This window comes from Peromyscus leucopus, chromosome 14 (assembly GCF_004664715.2).
Source record: "Peromyscus leucopus breed LL Stock chromosome 14, UCI_PerLeu_2.1, whole genome shotgun sequence".
Classification (NCBI taxonomy): Eukaryota; Metazoa; Chordata; class Mammalia; order Rodentia; family Cricetidae; genus Peromyscus; species Peromyscus leucopus.
In genome coordinates, this window is record NC_051075.1 from 71,297,588 (window position 1) to 71,316,638 (window position 19,051).

Sequence of the window (19,051 nt, forward strand, 5' to 3'; positions counted from 1 at the left end):
ATTGTTCTGTGGACAGGCTTTATCTAGGTGGATTCATTCCAATATGTGAGAAATATACTAGTAATTAGTAGGCTGTTGAATATTAGTTGCAAGCAGCCCTCAACCGCTGTGTATCTCCTAGCACCACACACAAGAAGCCCTTAGCACATGCTAGCTACGTAGGAACATGAAGGCAGAGGGAGCCTCCCTCAAAGACCAGAGGCCTCAACCAAGAAACTTTTGCAGTTGCAAAAATACCTAACCCAAAAGAACATTTTCTTTAAGTTCAAAATAAGTCCAGGTATTTGTGTTTTTCAAGCAAGTAAATAATGGCATCAGTTTCTTTTCTATCCTCTAATGACACTCACATTAGTAATTTATTGTTCCTACTGGTTTCAGATGAACCCACAGGAAGAGAGAATAGAAAGGGACTGGAAAGCATCATTTTCAAACTACCTCAGATAGCTAAGGCTAATATTAATCAAATCAAGGACTTGTATCTGTATAATGAAACGTCCCTGCAGGTCTCACCTGGTGCTTAGTAAACTCTTGGCTCCATCTCTCTTTTGTCCAAGATGCATTTACTTCTAGGTTTGAGTACTCCCCAACCTTGAGATCTGAGTGAGTTCTGACAGCTGAAACTTGTTGAGCAACCTGGTTTGCTGGTCACAAAGATAACATATAAATATGAACAATGTGCCCAATTGGCTTTCTGAACAGTTACAAAATTATCAAGTTATAACTAGCCATCAACTTTTGAATGGCTAATTTAAAAATCATAGTTCCAAGATCCCCCTCTAAAAGTTACCAGTAGCCCTGCCACTTTCTCTCCCATCACTTCCTCCAAACAACCTCATACCCGCTTCACAGTTGACTTCCTCCATCCTAAGACCTAACTCCTTTTCAGGTTGGAAGGGAACCAACTCTCTACTCGTCTGTCTTGCTCTCCTCAATGAAACCATTATTATCATAGTTCAATACTTTGAAGTATTGTTCAAATCACAGAATTATGCTGAGACTGTCTTTACAAACAAAAGGGAGGTCATCTTGGGCTCATAGGTTGTGCTTTCATTTTGACCATCCCAAACATACATACATCTTTGAAGACATGAGACACTAAGTTTACTCAGTAGCTTTAAAGACACATGTAAGTTTCTAAAACTACTCCAACAAAAACAAAAACAAAAAAATCATGTGTCAAGTAGGTTCCTATCTCTAGTCAGCCTGCTGTACGGAGTGAAAATACCTAGAATGAAAGTAATTTGAACATCTTAGCCGTCTCTCCAGAGCAAATCCCATTAAGAGGAATGCAGAGTCTGAACAAACGAGAGAAATGGCACAGAGAAATGAAACGGTATTTCGGCTAGCAGGGCTTCAGTAAGCTTATGACTTGTTAATACCCACAGAGACAGTCTGTTTAGATATGAAGGCTCATCCAATTTTCTCCTCACATTTAGTAATGTTTGATTACCAGAGTTGACGAGAAACACGGTCCTTTTTGCATGTGGGTTGAGGTCGCCCCTGATCTGATGGGCCAGCTCTTTGGTGAGCAGGACTGCGATGAACGTCTTCCCTGAGCCGGTGTTCAAGCAGACAATGGTGTTATGGTCCAGAGCCGCTTCCAGGAGCTCAACCTGAAACATGGAAAAAGATCATACACTTCTTAACTAGGCACCACGTTTAAGAACTAGCTTTTGTTTTAAATAGAGAAATGTCCCTGTTTTCTAAAATCTAAATCTGCAGACAACTTTACAAAAAGAAAACCACTGTCTTCACATTTATTCAAGAATAACAGGGGAGTAAAATGGCTGTTACACACAGCTGAGCTGCTGTAAACATACATTAAAATGGCACTAACAATTCCATTTAAGAATTATTTCTGCACATGTTAGTTCTCTAGAAGAACACATAGAACTGAACCTACACTAGGTATGTTTCTACTAGCTCAGGGCTGAACACTTTCAAACCAACCTGCATTCCTACCCAGCTTATTAGGACTGATATACCCAAATGCATATAAAGGAACAGTGTGGATTGGGGGGTGGGGGTGGGGGTAAAGAACTCACAAACAGAACCAACACAACAAATCAATTACCCAGCAGATGTTAGAACAGAAAAGAAAAATTAAGAACAAAAATGTTTTAAACAAGAAAATTAATCAGAAGAAGGAGCTTGAAAGGGTAAATGAGTTTTATAAGCTGTGTCAACTCTATACTAATTTCTTCCATTTTAGTGAAAAATGCTCCAATATTAGTGGTTTCATTAGTACCTGGTATTTTCTTGGCGTATAAATGTTATCATGAATTGCTTCTTGTTGCCATGGCAGTCCAAAGAAAGGACCCATTGGTGAGGAAGCAGGGGTCATGAGCTGCAGGCCTGCCATGCTGAGGGGCTGCAAAGCAGGGCTTTTCATTCATCCAGTGTTTCTTTCATTGCATTTTGTTCTAGCACAGCTTACTACAAAAGGGAAAAAGAATACCATTACACAACCATGCAGGTTAAAATCAAAGAAAGCACAGGAACAAGAGAGACATCAGACTACCGCTCCCGAGGGCCTTTTCATTCTTCCTGGGCTGGTTCGGTCTCTCTAAAAGTCAAGCAGTCTATACTCAACCCGGCAATCCTGTACCTAGAAGCTTGTCTGAGGAATAAACCAGACAACTATACAAATAGAAACACATTGATTTGTATTGTTACAGCACTGGAAAAGAAGAAGGAGCTTTTAAACTAGCAGAAAACCATCGTAACTATAGCTATGTACAGGTGTTGTCAAAGAATCTAAAGGAACACTACATCTATTCAGATTCTCGCGTATCTACATTTATTGGCAAAGAGAAAGTCCAGAATAGACCCTTGGGGTTGGGGATTTAGCTCAGTGGTAGAGCACTTGCCTAGCAAGCACATGGCCCTGGGTTCAGTCCTCAGCTCTAAAAAAAAAGAAAAAAGGAAAAAAAAAAAAAAAACAGAATAAACCCTTAAAAGAAAATGTGTACCAGATGATGCCTTGTTAAACATATACATACATGTTAAGTATGTAAATATACATATTATATCATAAAGTACAAACATATATAAAAACATACTCTTTGTAAGTGCTCTAACATTATGTTGACAAAATAATGAGCCAACATACAGGCAGGCACTAAAGATGCAAACACCTGACCTGGTTACATCACTTTATTAAAAGGGGTGTTTTACTTAGTTGACAATCTACAACTGCACAGCTAAAACTATCCTTAGACGTGTCTATTTAAAATTATACATACCCTGATAAACTAATTTCCCTAATGGAAATTCTTCCAAGTCATTTAGGCACTCTCCCATTGTCATACACTTTTCCAGAAGTAAAGTTGACTATGTAAGCTGGCAAAATAAAAATTCATCTTTTAAAAATTATGTGTGTGCGCATGCACATATTTACTTATATGCCAGTGTGTGCAAGTGTAGAGGCCACACGTCAACAATGGATGTCATCCATTTTTTGCGACAGGGACTCCTGCTGAAACTGGAAATCACCATCAGCTACACTGGTGTTGGAGGGCACTGTCCTCTGAGCATAACAGACACCCTTCTCACTAGCACAGCTGTGACTACTTGGAAGCCGTCCCCAAAGCAGGTCTTGCTGAGTGCTGGCTTCCCTCATAAGGAGGAGCAGGTGAGGAGGGTCAGTGGCTACTTACCTGAAATTCCAGCTGCTCCCCCTACACCTCCTGCCATCTGTATGGAATCCTGCTCTAATTGCACATGGCTTCATGGCCTCAGGAGGTCTAGAGTGGAAAATTAACAGAAGAGGGGGACTCCATCTATGGAGCTACAGGAAGCTGCCATCCATGCTGGGGTGAGAATTTCCAGTGCTGTGGCTGCTTTGTAGTCACCCACTCTCCTGTAAGTGACCCCTCACTGACACTCTGTAAGTGAGCCCAATAAAGTCAAAGGTTTCTCCAAGTTGGACTTGGGTGGAGTTGTATTTTAGTTTGTATCCTAATAACTAGCTGGCCACCAATACCTCAGGATCTGCCTATCTCTACCTGCAATTACCACATACAGACAACCCATCCTACCCACAGTGTGGATTACAGATAATCACCATGGCACCTGGCTTTTACACAGGCGCTTGGGGTCAAAAAAATCAGATCCGCATACTCCCACTTCAAGCACTATACCCACTGGGCTAAGCATCCCCAGGCCAATCTTTCTAAAACTCTCCACCAGAACAGAAGGCTCGGATATCAAGACTCTATGTGAAAGCCTATCACTAGGCTCCCCTCAATGAGCAGAATTTACCCATCCTGCACGTGGAATGTTTACCCTACTCTGCTTTGTGGTGATCATTACTATTCCTCTATGAGACTGGAAGAGAGTCCAACACTTCAGTTTCCTGAAAACAAACCATTTTACTTCCCAGTTGTCTTTCTTAATAAGGTACAACACTGCACTCTTGTTTCAGAAATCAAGATGGCATAGCTCAGTACACAGCTCTTTTGAGGTACTGTTGTAAGGATGCAGCACAGGGCACTGAGACCTCAGAAAGACAGCTTGTCCACACACCAAACATTATCATTCTTACTATGCTTTTCAAAGGAAGGAGACATGCAAGGGGTGACCAGAGCATTTTTGGAGAAACTATTAGGCCATGACTACCACCACCACCCACCACCACCAATACTGGATCAAAGAAACCATATTCCTTATGGGAAATAATCAACTCACTTTCTACTGGAATTAAAATCTAACATCCACTCCCTGCACCCTGCACCTCACACACACAGTTCCAAGTTCCACAGCACACAGGCCTCAAGCACCTCACCTGGAAGTCAAGTTCACCTAGCTTTTAAAGATCAAGAGGCCACCCTGAAGGCCTACCAACTAAGGCAGCACTTTCCTGAGCTTCCTGGCTCGCCAGCACTCTGTGATGCCTCCTTCACAGCAAAGAAGACTGTAAGAGGCATGACAGCACAACATATTAACTGATCTCAGGACAGATCGCAGACGGATGGTTTTCACGATGAAACTGGCTACAGGAATGTGATGTCACACACATACAATGAACTGACTGTCACAGTCAGCTAGTCTGCACAGCCACAACTCCTATGTTCTGGTGTGGTGATAACACTAAGAAGCCACACTCAGCAGACTCAACTATACAGTGCATACAGTATTATTATCAACTGTAGCCCACTGGCTATTAGTTCTCCAGAACTTCCTCCTCAAAACCGAAATGCTATACCCATCAATCAATATTTCCTCACTTCTCCCACCCTCTATACCGGTCACCTGTGCTCTCACTTTGTCAGAAGAACTGTGTTCACTAGATCCCACATGGAAGAGAGATTGATTGCAGTATTTGTCTTTCTAAACCTGGCTTGTTGCACTTAGCATAATGGCCTCTCTATAGAGAATTAGGTTACCACATTTGTCAGCATTTCCTCCTTTATTGTAACACGAATTCTAATAGGTCTTATAATAAAAAACCTGGAGCCAGATATTGGGGCAAATGCTGAAAGATCAGAGAGACAAAGGAAAAAGCCACTGCCATGTCTCACCTCACCAACTCTAATCCTGTTTGAAAGTCTCTGAGTCCTCAGCCGAAAGCTTTCCAGTCGAAAGGCCTCTAGCCGAAAGGGCTTTAGTTCCTGTTTCCTCACATCTTATATATCATTCTCCACCCAGCCATCACTTCCTTCCTAGTGCTGAGATTAAAGGAGTGTGCTTCCCAAATACTGGGATTAAAGGTGTGTGACTCCCAAGTATTGTGTGTGCCACCACTGCCTGGCTCTGTTTCTCTCCTGGACTGAGTCAATCTCATGTAGTCTAGGGTGGCTTTGAACTCAAAGAGATCCAGATGGATCTCTGCCTTCTGAGTGCTAGGATTAAAGGTGTGTGCCACCACCGCCTGACCTCTATGTTTAATCTAGTGGCTTGTTCTGTTCTCTGATCTTCAGGCAAATTTTATTAGGGTATACAATATATTACCACACTTTACCAAGATCAAATATTCCTCTGTGTGTGTGTGTGTGTGTGTGTGTGTGTGTGTGTGTCTGTCTGTCTGTCTGTCTGTCCACTCTTGTTGACAGACACTTAGGCTGTTTCTATATTTTAGCTCCTGTGAATATGCTACAATAAGCATACAAATACAGACATCTGCACTGAAGAGTAAGTTTTAATGCTGACACATTAACAAAGGAATAACCAAAAAAAAAAAAAATGAAAAAGTTTTTTACACTGCAGATAACAAGTGTTAAAACATCCTGAACGTGGTGGTATGTCAGAGGGTAGCTATATTCTTAGTAAGTACTCGCTGAAGCATGTGTGGACAAAGGGTGATGTCTGGAAATTAGTCTCAAACCGTTTCTAAGCAGAAGCTACACAGACACAACTAATAAACTAGTAAATGGGTAAAACATGTATTTGTTATCCTATTCTAATTCTTGCAACATCAGTTCTTTATTTTCTGAATAATATTCCTAGTGTCTCTGTGTGCATGAGTGTGTGTGTGCACGTGCGCGTGTGCAGACTCCCATCTGCTGACAGTTTTAGTATTGTGATTGTTGTGAACAATGATGCAACAAACATACAAGTAAAGTATCATTCAGAGATCTGATTTCACAAAGGACAGTACTGGGTCCTTTTTAAAAATTCATATTGTAATATAATACAAGTAAGTACTTCGTTTCTTTTAGGGACAGCAGGTAACTCTGTGACTACTACTCAGGATTCACTTTGCACTTCTTTCCCAAATAAGAGCACTGCCCAACACTGTGTATTCTTGATATACCAAAGCTGCCAAGGCTGTGTTTCAGACTTTCTAACACCTGCCAGTAACCTAGCTAGCCCTCAGCTCATGGCACACGCCTCTCTTTGGACTAGGAACTGGTTCATGCTAATCCAATAACAAAAGGGTTGGGCCTTTCAGTCAGTGGCTGAAAAGCAACTCAAATATAGTTCAAGAAATACTAGCCCAGTCTGCTGCTGAAATCATTTGACAGCCATCAAAAAGATGTACTTTCAACAGCAACAGTAAAGAGACTTGGTCCCTGTACATCAATGTGCAGCTCAATCAATCAACCTTGTTCTTCCTGGAACACAGGCTCCCTCAGAACAAGATATGGCTCCTGTATATATTAAATCTGTTGTTCTCAAGATTCGTGTGTGTGTGTGTGTGTGTGTGTGTGTGTGTAAAACTGAGTCAGAGATTCATGAATGGCCACACAATAGTATACAGAACACAATCATGGGCAAGTCAATGTATTTTTATTTGGTTTGGAAATAAACTGCTACCATTCCTAATGGTGGATAGGATTTTACAAGGAAGTGTAAACCTTCCAATTATATCTTCCATAAGGTCATAATATTTGAATTAATTTTCATTCATTTTATGTATGGTGGCTGGCCCCAGTAAAACACTTTCTATTTAAGGAAAGCAAACTCAAGATTAAAACATCAATTGGTAACCTAATCATGTAATAACAGAAAAAAACCTATAATTTTGCCAACTTTTACTTTCTCTGGCGTATTTTAGTAGACTTTTTAAACTTAGACATAAGTGAAAGGCCGAGAATCTGATCATATATAAGCATTTGAGTCTCATGGATGAACCACATTAACTTCTTCAGGAGGGCCAAAAGATAAACCCCGAGTGACTATTTTCAATGACAAGTTTTAAATTTTTTGTCAAATAATCCACATTCATGGCACTGGCAAAGTTGTGTGCCAGCTTCTGGAGGTTACGCACTTAGCAGTATTGAGTGAGACTGGGATACAGTGCTGGGTAGAGCACTTACCTAATACAAAGCCAGGCCTTGATTCAATACCCAATACCACAAAAACAAAAGCCAAACACACATAGAGAACGACGTAATAAAACACAGTTGTAAGCCCTCATCCTCTTTCCACAGACAACCCAGATTTACCGTTTTAATGTCTGCGCCCTCTGTGCTGCTGCTGTCTGAACTGCATTCTGACATTGTGATAGCTTACTGGGAAACCACAGCATGCCCACGATTCTGCTCTAAAACAAATGCAGAGACAGTCAAGTATAAGATTCCTGTAAACCCAATGCACACAGCAGAGTCCCATTCAGATGAGGAGCCGAATAACAGGCCATTATTTTGTATCAACTTTTAAACAAAAGACATTTGGGATATTTTAGAATGCCAAGTCTTCTTCTAAAACAAAGAACAGAGAGTGAGCAGCAACCAGGCAAGACTGACCTATAGAGAAAAAACTACAGCCAAGCTCCAGGAAAAATTTCAAAAATATCTGTAACTCAAATGTTAAAGATCATGCTTTACATATCACAGAGAAACAAAAAAGTAATAATGCATTACTTCTTAGATTCCCATTTACAAAAAACAAATAAAGATCACCAGAAGAGATACTTGGCTGAGAAATCCAAATAACCTATTGTAAATCTTTAGTTTGTGCATGAAATCCAACAGTAATTCCAATTTAACAAATGAAATTAAAAACAAGCTCCAAGGACTACTAAACCAATTTTCATCAAATTGGTTTAGAAGACAATTCAAGATTAAAATTGACAATGATAATGTTGGGAAGAAATTTAAATCTGGGATACCTTTCCTAAATGATTATTATGATTCAAAAAAAAAGAAAGCATGAGGAATTGATATGAAAAGCTTACTGTAATCAACAAACACTGATCTTAGCTATGACACTGGGCTTGAGCTCATTAGCTTACACCATCTGTACCTCCATCATGCAGGTAAATCCTCATTTTGTACACTTTTTTTTTTCTAGCTGTTAATAAATCAAACTGGGGCCAGGCGGTGGGGGTGCACACCTTTAATCCCAGCATTCATGAGGCAGAGGCAGGTGGATCTCTTAAGTTCAAGGCTACCCTGGTCTACAGAGTGAGTTTCAGGACAGTTTCACAGAGAAACCTTGTCTTGAAAAAAAAAAAAAAAATCAGAGTGAGTTCCAGGACAGTTTCACAGAGAAACCTTGTCTTGAAAAAACAAAAAAACCCAAAAAACAAACAAACAAAAAAATCAGACTGGGACAACCTTAACACTACTTTAATATATACATATTTACCTCGAAATGCTGACTCTAAGTTCTTTCAGAGTTTCCAAGTCTGTATTTATGCATACCCTAGGTAACCTAAAAGCAATCAGAGAGAGTATTTTAGAAGAGACAGCTCATTTAAAAAAAAAAAAAGAAAAAGGAAAAAAAACACCGTTAAGAAATTTACTATTAAACAAATTAGCTACTTGATAATTTTTATATTTAACATCAGGATAAAATCCTTTATAAAATTATCTACTAAAAGACAAGAAAACAGCACATGACTGAAATAGCTGCCTGTTAAAATCAGTATTACATTCTAATACAAACATAAAAGAAGCAAGCTTGTTATGTGATCCAGTTAGATACAAGGGAAAACTCTTGGCACAGCACACCAATTTCCCTCGTGAAATCTGCCTGTAAGTCTACTTAAGGAACACTATGACAATCTACAGTACAGCATGTCTTCCTACCTTCCGGCATGTCTGTCTTCTAAGGCTACCCACCCTTCACTGAATTTTTAATCACATTCTATACGCCACCCAGTAAGATGCAAAGACCATGCATACCAACATGGGTGGTAGGAACAGTCTATGAACGAAGCTGTATGAGGAGATTTCTGAAACCTGGTGAGAAAACTCCAAGTAAACAACAGTAATCTCTGTTCCTCCATAACATGAGTGTTCTTGGATGTGCCTCTCCCAGGTACATCGGAGTTCACTTTAGATTATTCATTACAACTGGCTATTATTATTTGTTTAGATGCCTCTATGGAAAAAAAAACAAACAAACATATTTTTGCTACCTGTGACTTGTCCTTGTGTTTGAACACCTTACTCATGTGACGTTTCTTAACTCTCAGAGTATAAACTGTCTGATGCTCTGAATAAAGTTGCCTATCACATAAGACTTCAGTCCTCATTTATTGGTTCCATTCTCCCAGGTCCCACCCCCTCTAGAGACGGTAAACAATGTTTCAGACCTGCCTGTTTCCAGCAATGCTCTAACCAAAGTAAAGTCAACCAGTATAGGATTATCTGGTTATCTAGTTACATCACCAGACAATATGTATACACACAGAAGGCCCATCTGGCAAATATAGGATAGTGACTTACATTGGTAATAAAAAGTTAAGCCGTTATCTAATTTTAATTGATGATAATATATTACAAATCTGCAAAATCCTATTTCATGGGACCCTTTAAGATAAGCTCCAAATTATACTGGGTTTTAATACAAACAAAAAACTCCCATTAACACCCAACTACAGAGGTGGGTGCAATTAGAGACAGACAGCTCTTCCATTCCTTGTAGAATTTTCAAAGCAAGTTAACAGAATCTCAGAGATTCTGCCACTACTAAGTTTACACATTTATGTCACACTCACCCTACTCTTGAGCTCCTAATATACAACTTCCATAAAGCCCCTGGTAAGCAAGAAGGGGACTCAGCATGAATACTATGGCATTAACATGCAGTCAAACTTGTTAGCACTGTAACATGCCCAGCAACAGAGATGCTATGGGGGATCCAAACACCTATGGCAAGCTAGCCTAGATGACCCAGAGCCAGCTCAGGAGCCCAAATGACAGCTTGAGATGATCACTTGGCATGGGGTGAAGAGAATTAACCTGTTGAAATCAGAAGAAATCCCTTTTCCTTTGTTTTTTAGAATTCTCTTCTCCTTCCCCTTCAGTGTGCGGAAACTTAAGCCTCTAGTTCCCTAACTACAAAAGGTTACCTCCAGAGCCTAAGCAGCATCTCTGAAATAGTACCACGCAGAGAACAACTAGTTTCCTGGGAGAAGACAGGCCTAATTTGTCACCTGATTCCCATTTATATAACTGACCTCTCATCATCAAGCCAGAATACTAGAAAGTTTATCTCCAAGGAAAAGTCTTCCACCTATGGTCAGGCATGAGCATTTGGGTTACTTGTTGACTACAGGCCCTAAAACACATAATCAGCTATACTATGCCAGACAGAAGACATACAGCAAGAGGCCAGAGTCTTGTTTGCAGTAGTGTGGCTCAGGGTATATATTCTCTTCTTCCTTTCCTATTGGTCACATAGGTCCTGTTACATAACACCCGTTTTCAACTCCAACAGAAGTTTCCCACAAAGGAATGCCAACTGCCTTGTAACAAACCAAGTTTGCTCATAGGAGTCGCCACTGCCCCTGCCTTGCCACAGATTCTGAGCTATCTCAACATCCATTCTTAGGACCCTCTTGCTTCCAGTTTCTGGGTTTGGATTTATAGACACCACTTAAGGACATAAGGATCAATGTTCTTCCTGTCTTCAGAGTTGGTCTTGATGCACACCTGTCTAGTTTAATGTTGCTCAATAATGAAACTGTTTTCTTTTTTTTCTAACTCTGTGCAGAGAATTTCTGTTTTGGAAGACTTTTTTAATTATGTTCCTCCAACATGGCTTTAAGACATTTTAAACACAGCCCAATTCTCAAGCAAAATTCATGCCAAATAGCAAATTTCATTTCTTGGAACTTAAGTATTCGCGAAACCCTAAAACATGTTCCTCAAGAGCAAAGGGAGAAAGATTTAAAAATAAAGACGGAACAAAGTAGGCCAACACTTGCTACGTTAAAAAGGAACTCACACATCCAATGGTCAGTGTTTGGTAAACCCCCTCCCAAATCCCTTCCTCTTCAAAGTTTGGACAATGTCCCAGCTGTCCTTAGCAAGGCCCCAAGTCAAGTGGAGGTTCTTGGCCTCTTCACACTAATGTATCAGCCGTCTTCACAGCAGGCACCATGAACATGAATGATGTAGAAAGTAGTCTTTCTTTTCTTTTTGGTATCCGAATCATGCAAGGGACACATCAGATATGTCAAGGTGTATGCATATCAAGCACCACTACCCCTCTAATACTGTTTCCTGGCCCAAAGAGCAGGAACCTGTATTAGAATGAAATGAGATCTTAAGCTTGGTAAAGTGAACAAAGGAACTATACTTCTTAATCTAAATTTTAAAGAATTCTTAAAGAAAAACCTAAAATACTCTTAAGATTCAACACAGAAAATACAATCTTGTGCATAACATAAAGCACAAGATTTTACATAGTATTTTTAGCCAGATTAACCTCAAGAACACACAAATTCACCAAGGAAATGGAAACATACCATCTTCAAACAAGCCACTGTGGCCCAGAGATATTGGTTGGTCTTTGAGCTTTGGGGGGCCTGCCACCCAGCTCCCAAATAAATCACACACAGAGGCTTATTCTTAATTACGAATGTCCAGCCTTAGCTTGGCTTGTTTCTTGCCAGCTTTCCTTAAATTATCCTGCCTACCCTTTGCCTCTGATCTTTTCCCATTCTCGTCTGTAAATCTTACTCTTACTCCATGGCTTGCTGAGTAGCTGGGTGACTGGCCCTTGGAGTCCTCCTCCTTCTCTGGCTACTTCTTCCTTTTCTCCCCAGATTTCTACTTCTATTTATTCTCTCTGCCTGCCAGCCCCACCTATCCTTTTCTCCTGTCTTGCTATTGGCCATTCAGTTCTTCATTAGACTACAGTTGTTTTAGACAGGCACAGTAACACAGCTTCACAGAGTTAAAACAAAAGCAACATAAACAAAAGTAACACACCTAAAATAATATTCTGCAACACAAAGATTATTTTGAGTTCAAGGCATTAAGGAGCAAAAGATTCAGCAAAAGGTCTCTCCTTCTTCTTTCTACCAAAAACTAAGTTATAAATCCCTCCAGCCTGCTCCAAAGGGAAGAGATCAAGTCCTGTGATGACAGAGATGGCCCTGTGATAGTCTGGATGAACAAACTTTATTAAACAACACTTAGCCTCCACTAGTGCCTTCTAGATACTTCTAGATAGCTGCTACAATTTCCCAGCCCTAAAGGCCCAAGCCTCCTTTCCTGTTATGTCACACTTAATCACATTTAGCCATGACTGTAAATAAACCAGGCTGGCTGGCCAGTGAGCTCTTGTGAGCTGTCTGTCTCTGCCCCCTTTAGCTTGGAGCTTACATGTGGGCATGGCCACACCCAGCTTTTCTGTGGTTGTTAGGGATTAGAACTCAGGTCCTCATGCAGGCCCAGCTAGGGTTCTTACCCAGGAGCCATCTCCCCAACCCCATTTAGTTTTTTATTATTTATTTTTTTCTTCTTTATTTTCATTTTATGTATACTCTATTTTACCTGCATGTATGTCTGTGCACCACATGCATACAGTGCCCACGGAGGTCAGAAAAGGACGTCAGACAACTCCTGAAACTGGAGTGACAAACAGCTGTGAGGTGCCAAGTGGTGCTGGGAATTGAACCTGGGTCCTCTGGAAGAGCAGCTAGTGCTGAGTCCTCTGAGCCATCTCTGCAGCTCCGCCCACAAGGTCACTCATCGGACCAGGAGCTTTGTGTGATTTGGTTACACTGGCTGCCAGCAAGCCCCAGGGATCTTCCTGTATCTACTCTCTGGTCCTGGGATTAAATGTGGGTGCCTCCTCTTTTGGTTTTTTTGTTTGGATATTGGATAAGTATTTTTACCTGCTGAGTTGTCTTCCCAGTTCCTGGCTGCTATTCTTAACCACCCATGTAGTACCTCATTTCGGAAGAAAATTTAGTGGAAATGTTTTCAGTGGTTTATTTAATAATAAACATAATACTTATTGTTGCATTTATGTGCACTACCAGGCCTGGCTCTGTGTAGCATAATGTATTATGCTTAGGTTTTCATTATATTGTCCCAAATAAAGTTAACATAAGTAAAATGCCATTTTTAACAAGTTCAACCCAGCAAAATTGTCCACATGAAAGTATCCCTAGGCTCCAGCCAACTGTTTGCTTCCTCAGAGCCCTTCTCAGAAAAATGACAGCATGGCTCCAGAAGAGCACAGACGCCCTCCCTCCACGTCTTTCCAACTGCCCTTATGATACCTACTCTGCAGTTTTGTTTGGAGAGGTAGGTAAATAGTTAACACACCACTAGCTTTCGGGCTTGCACTTGATTCTCCATACCTTGCTCTTAACACTGTGCAAGAAATGCTATGATTTTATCGGGTCCGTGTCTATCGTCTTCCAATCTATCACACCAAAGGAAAAAGCACTGCCAAAGTATGTATATACACACACACACACACACAGAGAGAGAGAGAGAGAGAGAGAGAGAGAGAGAGAGAGAGAGAGAGAGAGAGAGAACTTAAAAAGGGGTTAATTCTGCAAAGCAAATCTAAGTGAATACTGTATGTAGTTGTTTAATAAATATGAAAAGACAGCAAAGCTCCAAGCAAGGGTAAAGCTGTGTAGTGCCTGGCCATCCTCCCTCCTCGCAACACAGCCAATCACCACTCCCTATCACTCACCATTCACACAGCTCATGCCAGCTTTCTCTAAGAGGCTGTCATCAACCCCATGTGTGGGCTATCTAAATATCCAATCAGGGTCCGTTCCTGCCATGCCTCCCAAAAGCTCAAGATCTCTGAAAAGAAACAGAACCTTATCCTCACTTACAATCCTATTAGCTACCACTGTCCATGACTTAATTTGCTCATCTATTAATCTACTGTAAATTCCAAACTATGTCTGGAATGCAGGAAAGCAATATTCATAATTCAGTTATTTATTCTAAGAATAAACTATGGCTCTAGCACTTCCTGCATTCTGTAAGCCAAACACTCAGCAAGCAGCACTGTAGAGGCTGGGGTAGGAGGATTCTAAGTTCAAGGCCAGTCTGAGGACACAGGGAGATCCTATCTTTAAAAAAACATACACACAAAGCCCCAACTTTCTTGCTCTAACCTTAAATTCACATCTATTAATATAAAGCAGCTTTCTGGAGTTAAAATACAAAACTCAGTTTAAATTTCTTCTATTTCCACAAGACTTTAAACAACTTGATTATTTTAACAGGTTAACATCTCCATCCATAACACTCCAAGCCCATGGAAAGGCTAGAATGAAACTGTCAAAGCTATGGAGTGTCAATCTGCACAGCAATTAATGTGACATCATCCAACTACAGCCATTTTCGTCGGCCTCAAGTAACTGCTAACCACTCAAATTCTCCTCTACATTAATAAAAGATAATCTGGGTCTATCCTTGAAGACAGTGGAATATGACATGTATCTCATGAAGCTTTCCTGCTCAAAGTACAAGGCCTGAATCCAACCACTAGGAAACAAAACCAAATCTGATATTCATTTCACAAAACAGCATCAGGAAAAAGCTGAAAACCTTCCAGATTAAGAGGAGAAGAAACAGGACGACTAAGTGAAATGTACAATCTGAAACAAATCTACACAATACCTTACTTCTCTGATGAAATAAGAAGTGGTATTTTAAGAGAAATTATTAGCATAAGCTAAGTAAATTTATACCACAAGTCCTAGTCTGAATTCTTCATGTGATATAGACAATGCAGGCAGGCATCTTATGGGGGCATTTCCCACTTAGGCCAAGGCCACAAGTATCTACACAAGTGTATATATTTCTCTGTATATAGTTTATATTTTCTTATATCTTTATACATTCGGATTTTATATATATATATAGGCATTCAACTGGAAAGAGGCTGGAAGCTAAAGCCTATCTTAACAAAAAATTACCCTGAAGATCCAAAGTGTTAGGAAGCCCCGGCCTGCTCAAAGAACAGCTCAATACTAACTCTGCTCCACACTGCATACACACTTTAGGTTCCTATCACTTCTACCACCAGAAATTTGTCTTGTCCTTAAAATTCTCACAATTATGATTAGCCTGACATTACCTGACTTTATGTAACATGTACTTGGGATTTAAATCGCCTTTTAATATTTAGTTATACAGTACTCTATCCTGAAGAAATGGACAGCATCAACACAGTGGCAAATGCAGGTGTAATAAAGTATGAGCATGACCATGGACAGGCTTCTCAATGTCTACACACTGTTGGCTATCTAGAGTGTAGCAAAACACAGAGTCTGTCAGATTCTCAGTCAGCAACACCAAGCTGCACTAGAGGAGACAGAATGTCTGTCTCTAAGATGATGCCAACCCACCCAAGGCTTTCTCTAGTGTTCAACCTTACTCCCAAGGCCTCTATCCTGGACGCTCTTCCCAGAAGGTCTCAGTTCCATCATCCCCATGTTTTTAGTCATCAATTATAAAGTTTGACAAGGGCAATCTACCCAGATCTTACTTTTAATGTACTGTCTCAGTCTGAAATGGAGAAGTCCCTAGATTGTAGTGTTTAAGTGGTTACTGACTGTAAGGTATCTGATGGATCTAGTATACTTGATCTCAAGACTTATGAAAACAAAAACAAAAACAAAACACAGCAGACCAGGCTGACTTGCCCTTAATGACAAACCAAGTTATAGAACGTGAGCTTTGGTGTTCTGAGGCAGAATCTCACTAGGCAACCTCAGGCTGGCTTTGACTTCATGATCCTCCTGCCCAGTGCTGGAATTTCAGGTATATGATGTTGTCATCTCAGCTTGGCTGTAGGTATTTATATATTTGTTACTGTTTTGTTTCAAGACAGGGTTTCTCTGCGTAGCCCTGACTGTCCTGGAACTAGTTCTGTACACTAGACTGGCCTCCAACTCACAGAGATTTACCTGCCTCTGCCTCCCAAGTGCTGAGATTAAAGGCATGGGACATCCCTGCCTGGCTGACCATAGGTTTTTTAAATATGTCTTAGTTTCCACTATCAGTTAAGTTTCAAACATATCTGTCCTGAGGATATTCAGAATTTTGTCTCTGTATTAGCCCATTACTTGTTTATAAGTAGCCATAGCCTAACTCAAATGTCTATAGATAGAAGGGCTTGCCTATATCTCCTATTATATATAAAATTATAGATATAGATGCATATTTGGGGGGTGTGAGTCATATATTCCATCAAACCAGAAGTTTAAAAGCCAAAGAACGACTGGTCTACATCAGGTCAAACAGCACATAGAAAGGTTATGCCAGCTTAAAGTACTATGACAGGGTAGCACACTTATTCATGCGTAACAGTGAGGAAGGCTATATGGGGCAAGTTGGAGACATTTAAGACCTGGCACCACTGTCACAGAGATCCAACTAACCAGTGTGGATAAGCCCTGTAGAAAACTGTCTTTGCAGCAAGGCCCTAATGCTGAAGAAAACACCTACACAACTCTCTGAACATAGAGAAGTCAAGCTGGTGCCTACACAGAGCTCTCACCCCTCTGTGCTAGCATGCTAGCATCTTTGGTACAGGAAGGTTCTCTGCATGCTATCAAACAGCAACTTGGTTACAAACCTTCTGTATACAATGGTGTCCTGCCTGCAAAATATGTGGTGCAATAGTGGCACAAAGCTTGTAGGAGTAACCAACCACTAACTGACTTGACTTGAGGCCCACTCCACGAGCTGGAACCCACACCCAACACTGTTTGGGTGATCAAGAATCTGAGATTAGATAGGCCAGGGACCAAATACTAAAACCAATACTACTGTTCTACTAAAGGAACATAGCAATAAATGACTACTAATGAGATTCTGCTATACTTACAGATCAGTGCCTTGCTTATCCATTGTTAGAAAAGCTTCCTCCTGAAGCAGATGGGAAGAAATATAGAGACCTAGACAATATGCAAAGAGTAGAAGAGAGACTTTGGAGCACTTAGCCTTAAACAGATGTCTCCATCAAATCCCTCCCCTCAGGGCTCAGGGAATCCTTTGGAAGAAAAGGCAGAAAGAGTAAAAGAGTCAGAAGGGCGGAGGACACAAAGGAAGCAAGGCCTTCCAAATCAACACAATCGACGCACATCTGAACTCACAGAGACTGAGGTGGCATGCACAGGACCTGCACAGGTCTGCACCAGATGGGGTCCTAGAGCGGAAAGGAGAAGTAGATACATGCCCCATTCCTAACCCAGAAGCTATCTCCAACAGTTAACCACTTGCAAATGAGAGCCACTTTTCTCCAATTGAGTCTCAGGGGAGAAACAAACTACTCCTAAGGGTAGCTGCATGCCCAGAAATAAATTGCCAAGACAAAATGAACTCAATGTTATCTTTAGAGGATCCTTGTCTCATAATGTGTCAGGACTTTTAAAGAATTTTTTATCTTTTAAAAGTTTTTATTTTATTGCTCTCTTTTTACCCTACAGGTCCTTTGGTATATATGATGGTGTCCAATTGAGTGTTTTTATGGAATTCCTGAGTGTGTGAACAAGTGTGTCTCAGTGTCTATATCTGCTTCTTGTGCCTTCTCTTGGGTTCTTTTCTTTCTATTTGTTTTGTCCTATTCCAATGTGTTAGTTTTCATTTTGTCTTCTTATATTTTATTATTATCCCTTAGAAACCTGTATGTTTTATAATCAGAGAAAGGGGGTGGATCCAAATGGGAGGGCAGATGAGGAGGAACTGGGAGAAGTTGAGGGAGGGAAAACCATAATCAAAATATATTATGTGAGGGAAAAAAATCCATTTTCAATAAAATGGAAAAATGAAAATATGCAAAAATTATATATGTACATATATATATTTACATCATTTTAATCATTCCCTTACTTCCCTCCCACACCCCTACTCCCTCTCCATTGATAATTTTTTTCTTTGAATATTGCTAATACTTATATATGCACATAGAATATATAAGTACAAAAACAAAAAGAAAACTCATTTATGAAAATGCTGTGCACAATCCCACTTTTTTGGACTGTCTTCCATCATGAAACTGGATATGTTTTTCAGTATTAGTAACATGGAAGTCATGGCATAATCTAGTTACACAAAGAATATAGCAAAATGTTCTCTAAAGTACATATCTGAAGAAAAATAGTATCATCTAAATTTTATCAATAATAAGAAATAGGCCAGAACTGGGCAGCAAACTGTTTCCTGACAGCTTCCAGGGACCAAGAGCTTACTGAGGAGGACATGGAGATTCAGAGGCTGCCAGGAGCCCAGTGTGTCTCGGTGATAAGCTACAAGAGTTAGTGTTAAACCCTGGTCCTCCAACACTGAACATTAGCTCCTAAGCACCCCTAAACGTTATGATGGTAGAGTTTGAAATGGATGGAGCCCACAGTATCACTAAGATGCCACAGGTGAGTGAAGCT

General features: G+C 40.3%; 1 protein-coding gene across 7 annotated transcripts in view; it reads right to left on the reverse strand.

Moving 5' to 3' along the window:
- Positions 1–19,051, reverse strand: part of Dicer1 (dicer 1, ribonuclease III) — a 67,637-nt gene that overhangs the window by 42,984 nt on the left and 5,602 nt on the right. For 3 of the 7 annotated variants that reach the window (XM_028859389.1, XM_037210807.1, XM_028859393.2), the window contains exons 2-6: positions 9,034–9,099; positions 7,890–7,987; positions 2,249–2,436; positions 1,451–1,613; positions 511–641 (exon numbers count right to left, since the gene is read on the reverse strand). In XM_028859389.1, coding sequence (XP_028715222.1) covers positions 511–641; positions 1,451–1,613; positions 2,249–2,392 — 438 coding nt within the window. In that variant the 5' untranslated portion in view covers positions 2,393–2,436; positions 7,890–7,987; positions 9,034–9,099. Of the gene's footprint in view, positions 1–510; positions 642–1,450; positions 1,614–2,248; positions 2,437–3,659; positions 4,480–7,889; positions 7,988–9,033; positions 9,100–19,051 lie in introns of those variants that run through there. The other 4 variants (XM_037210808.1, XM_037210810.1, XM_028859388.1 and 1 more) reach the window with 4 other exon arrangements.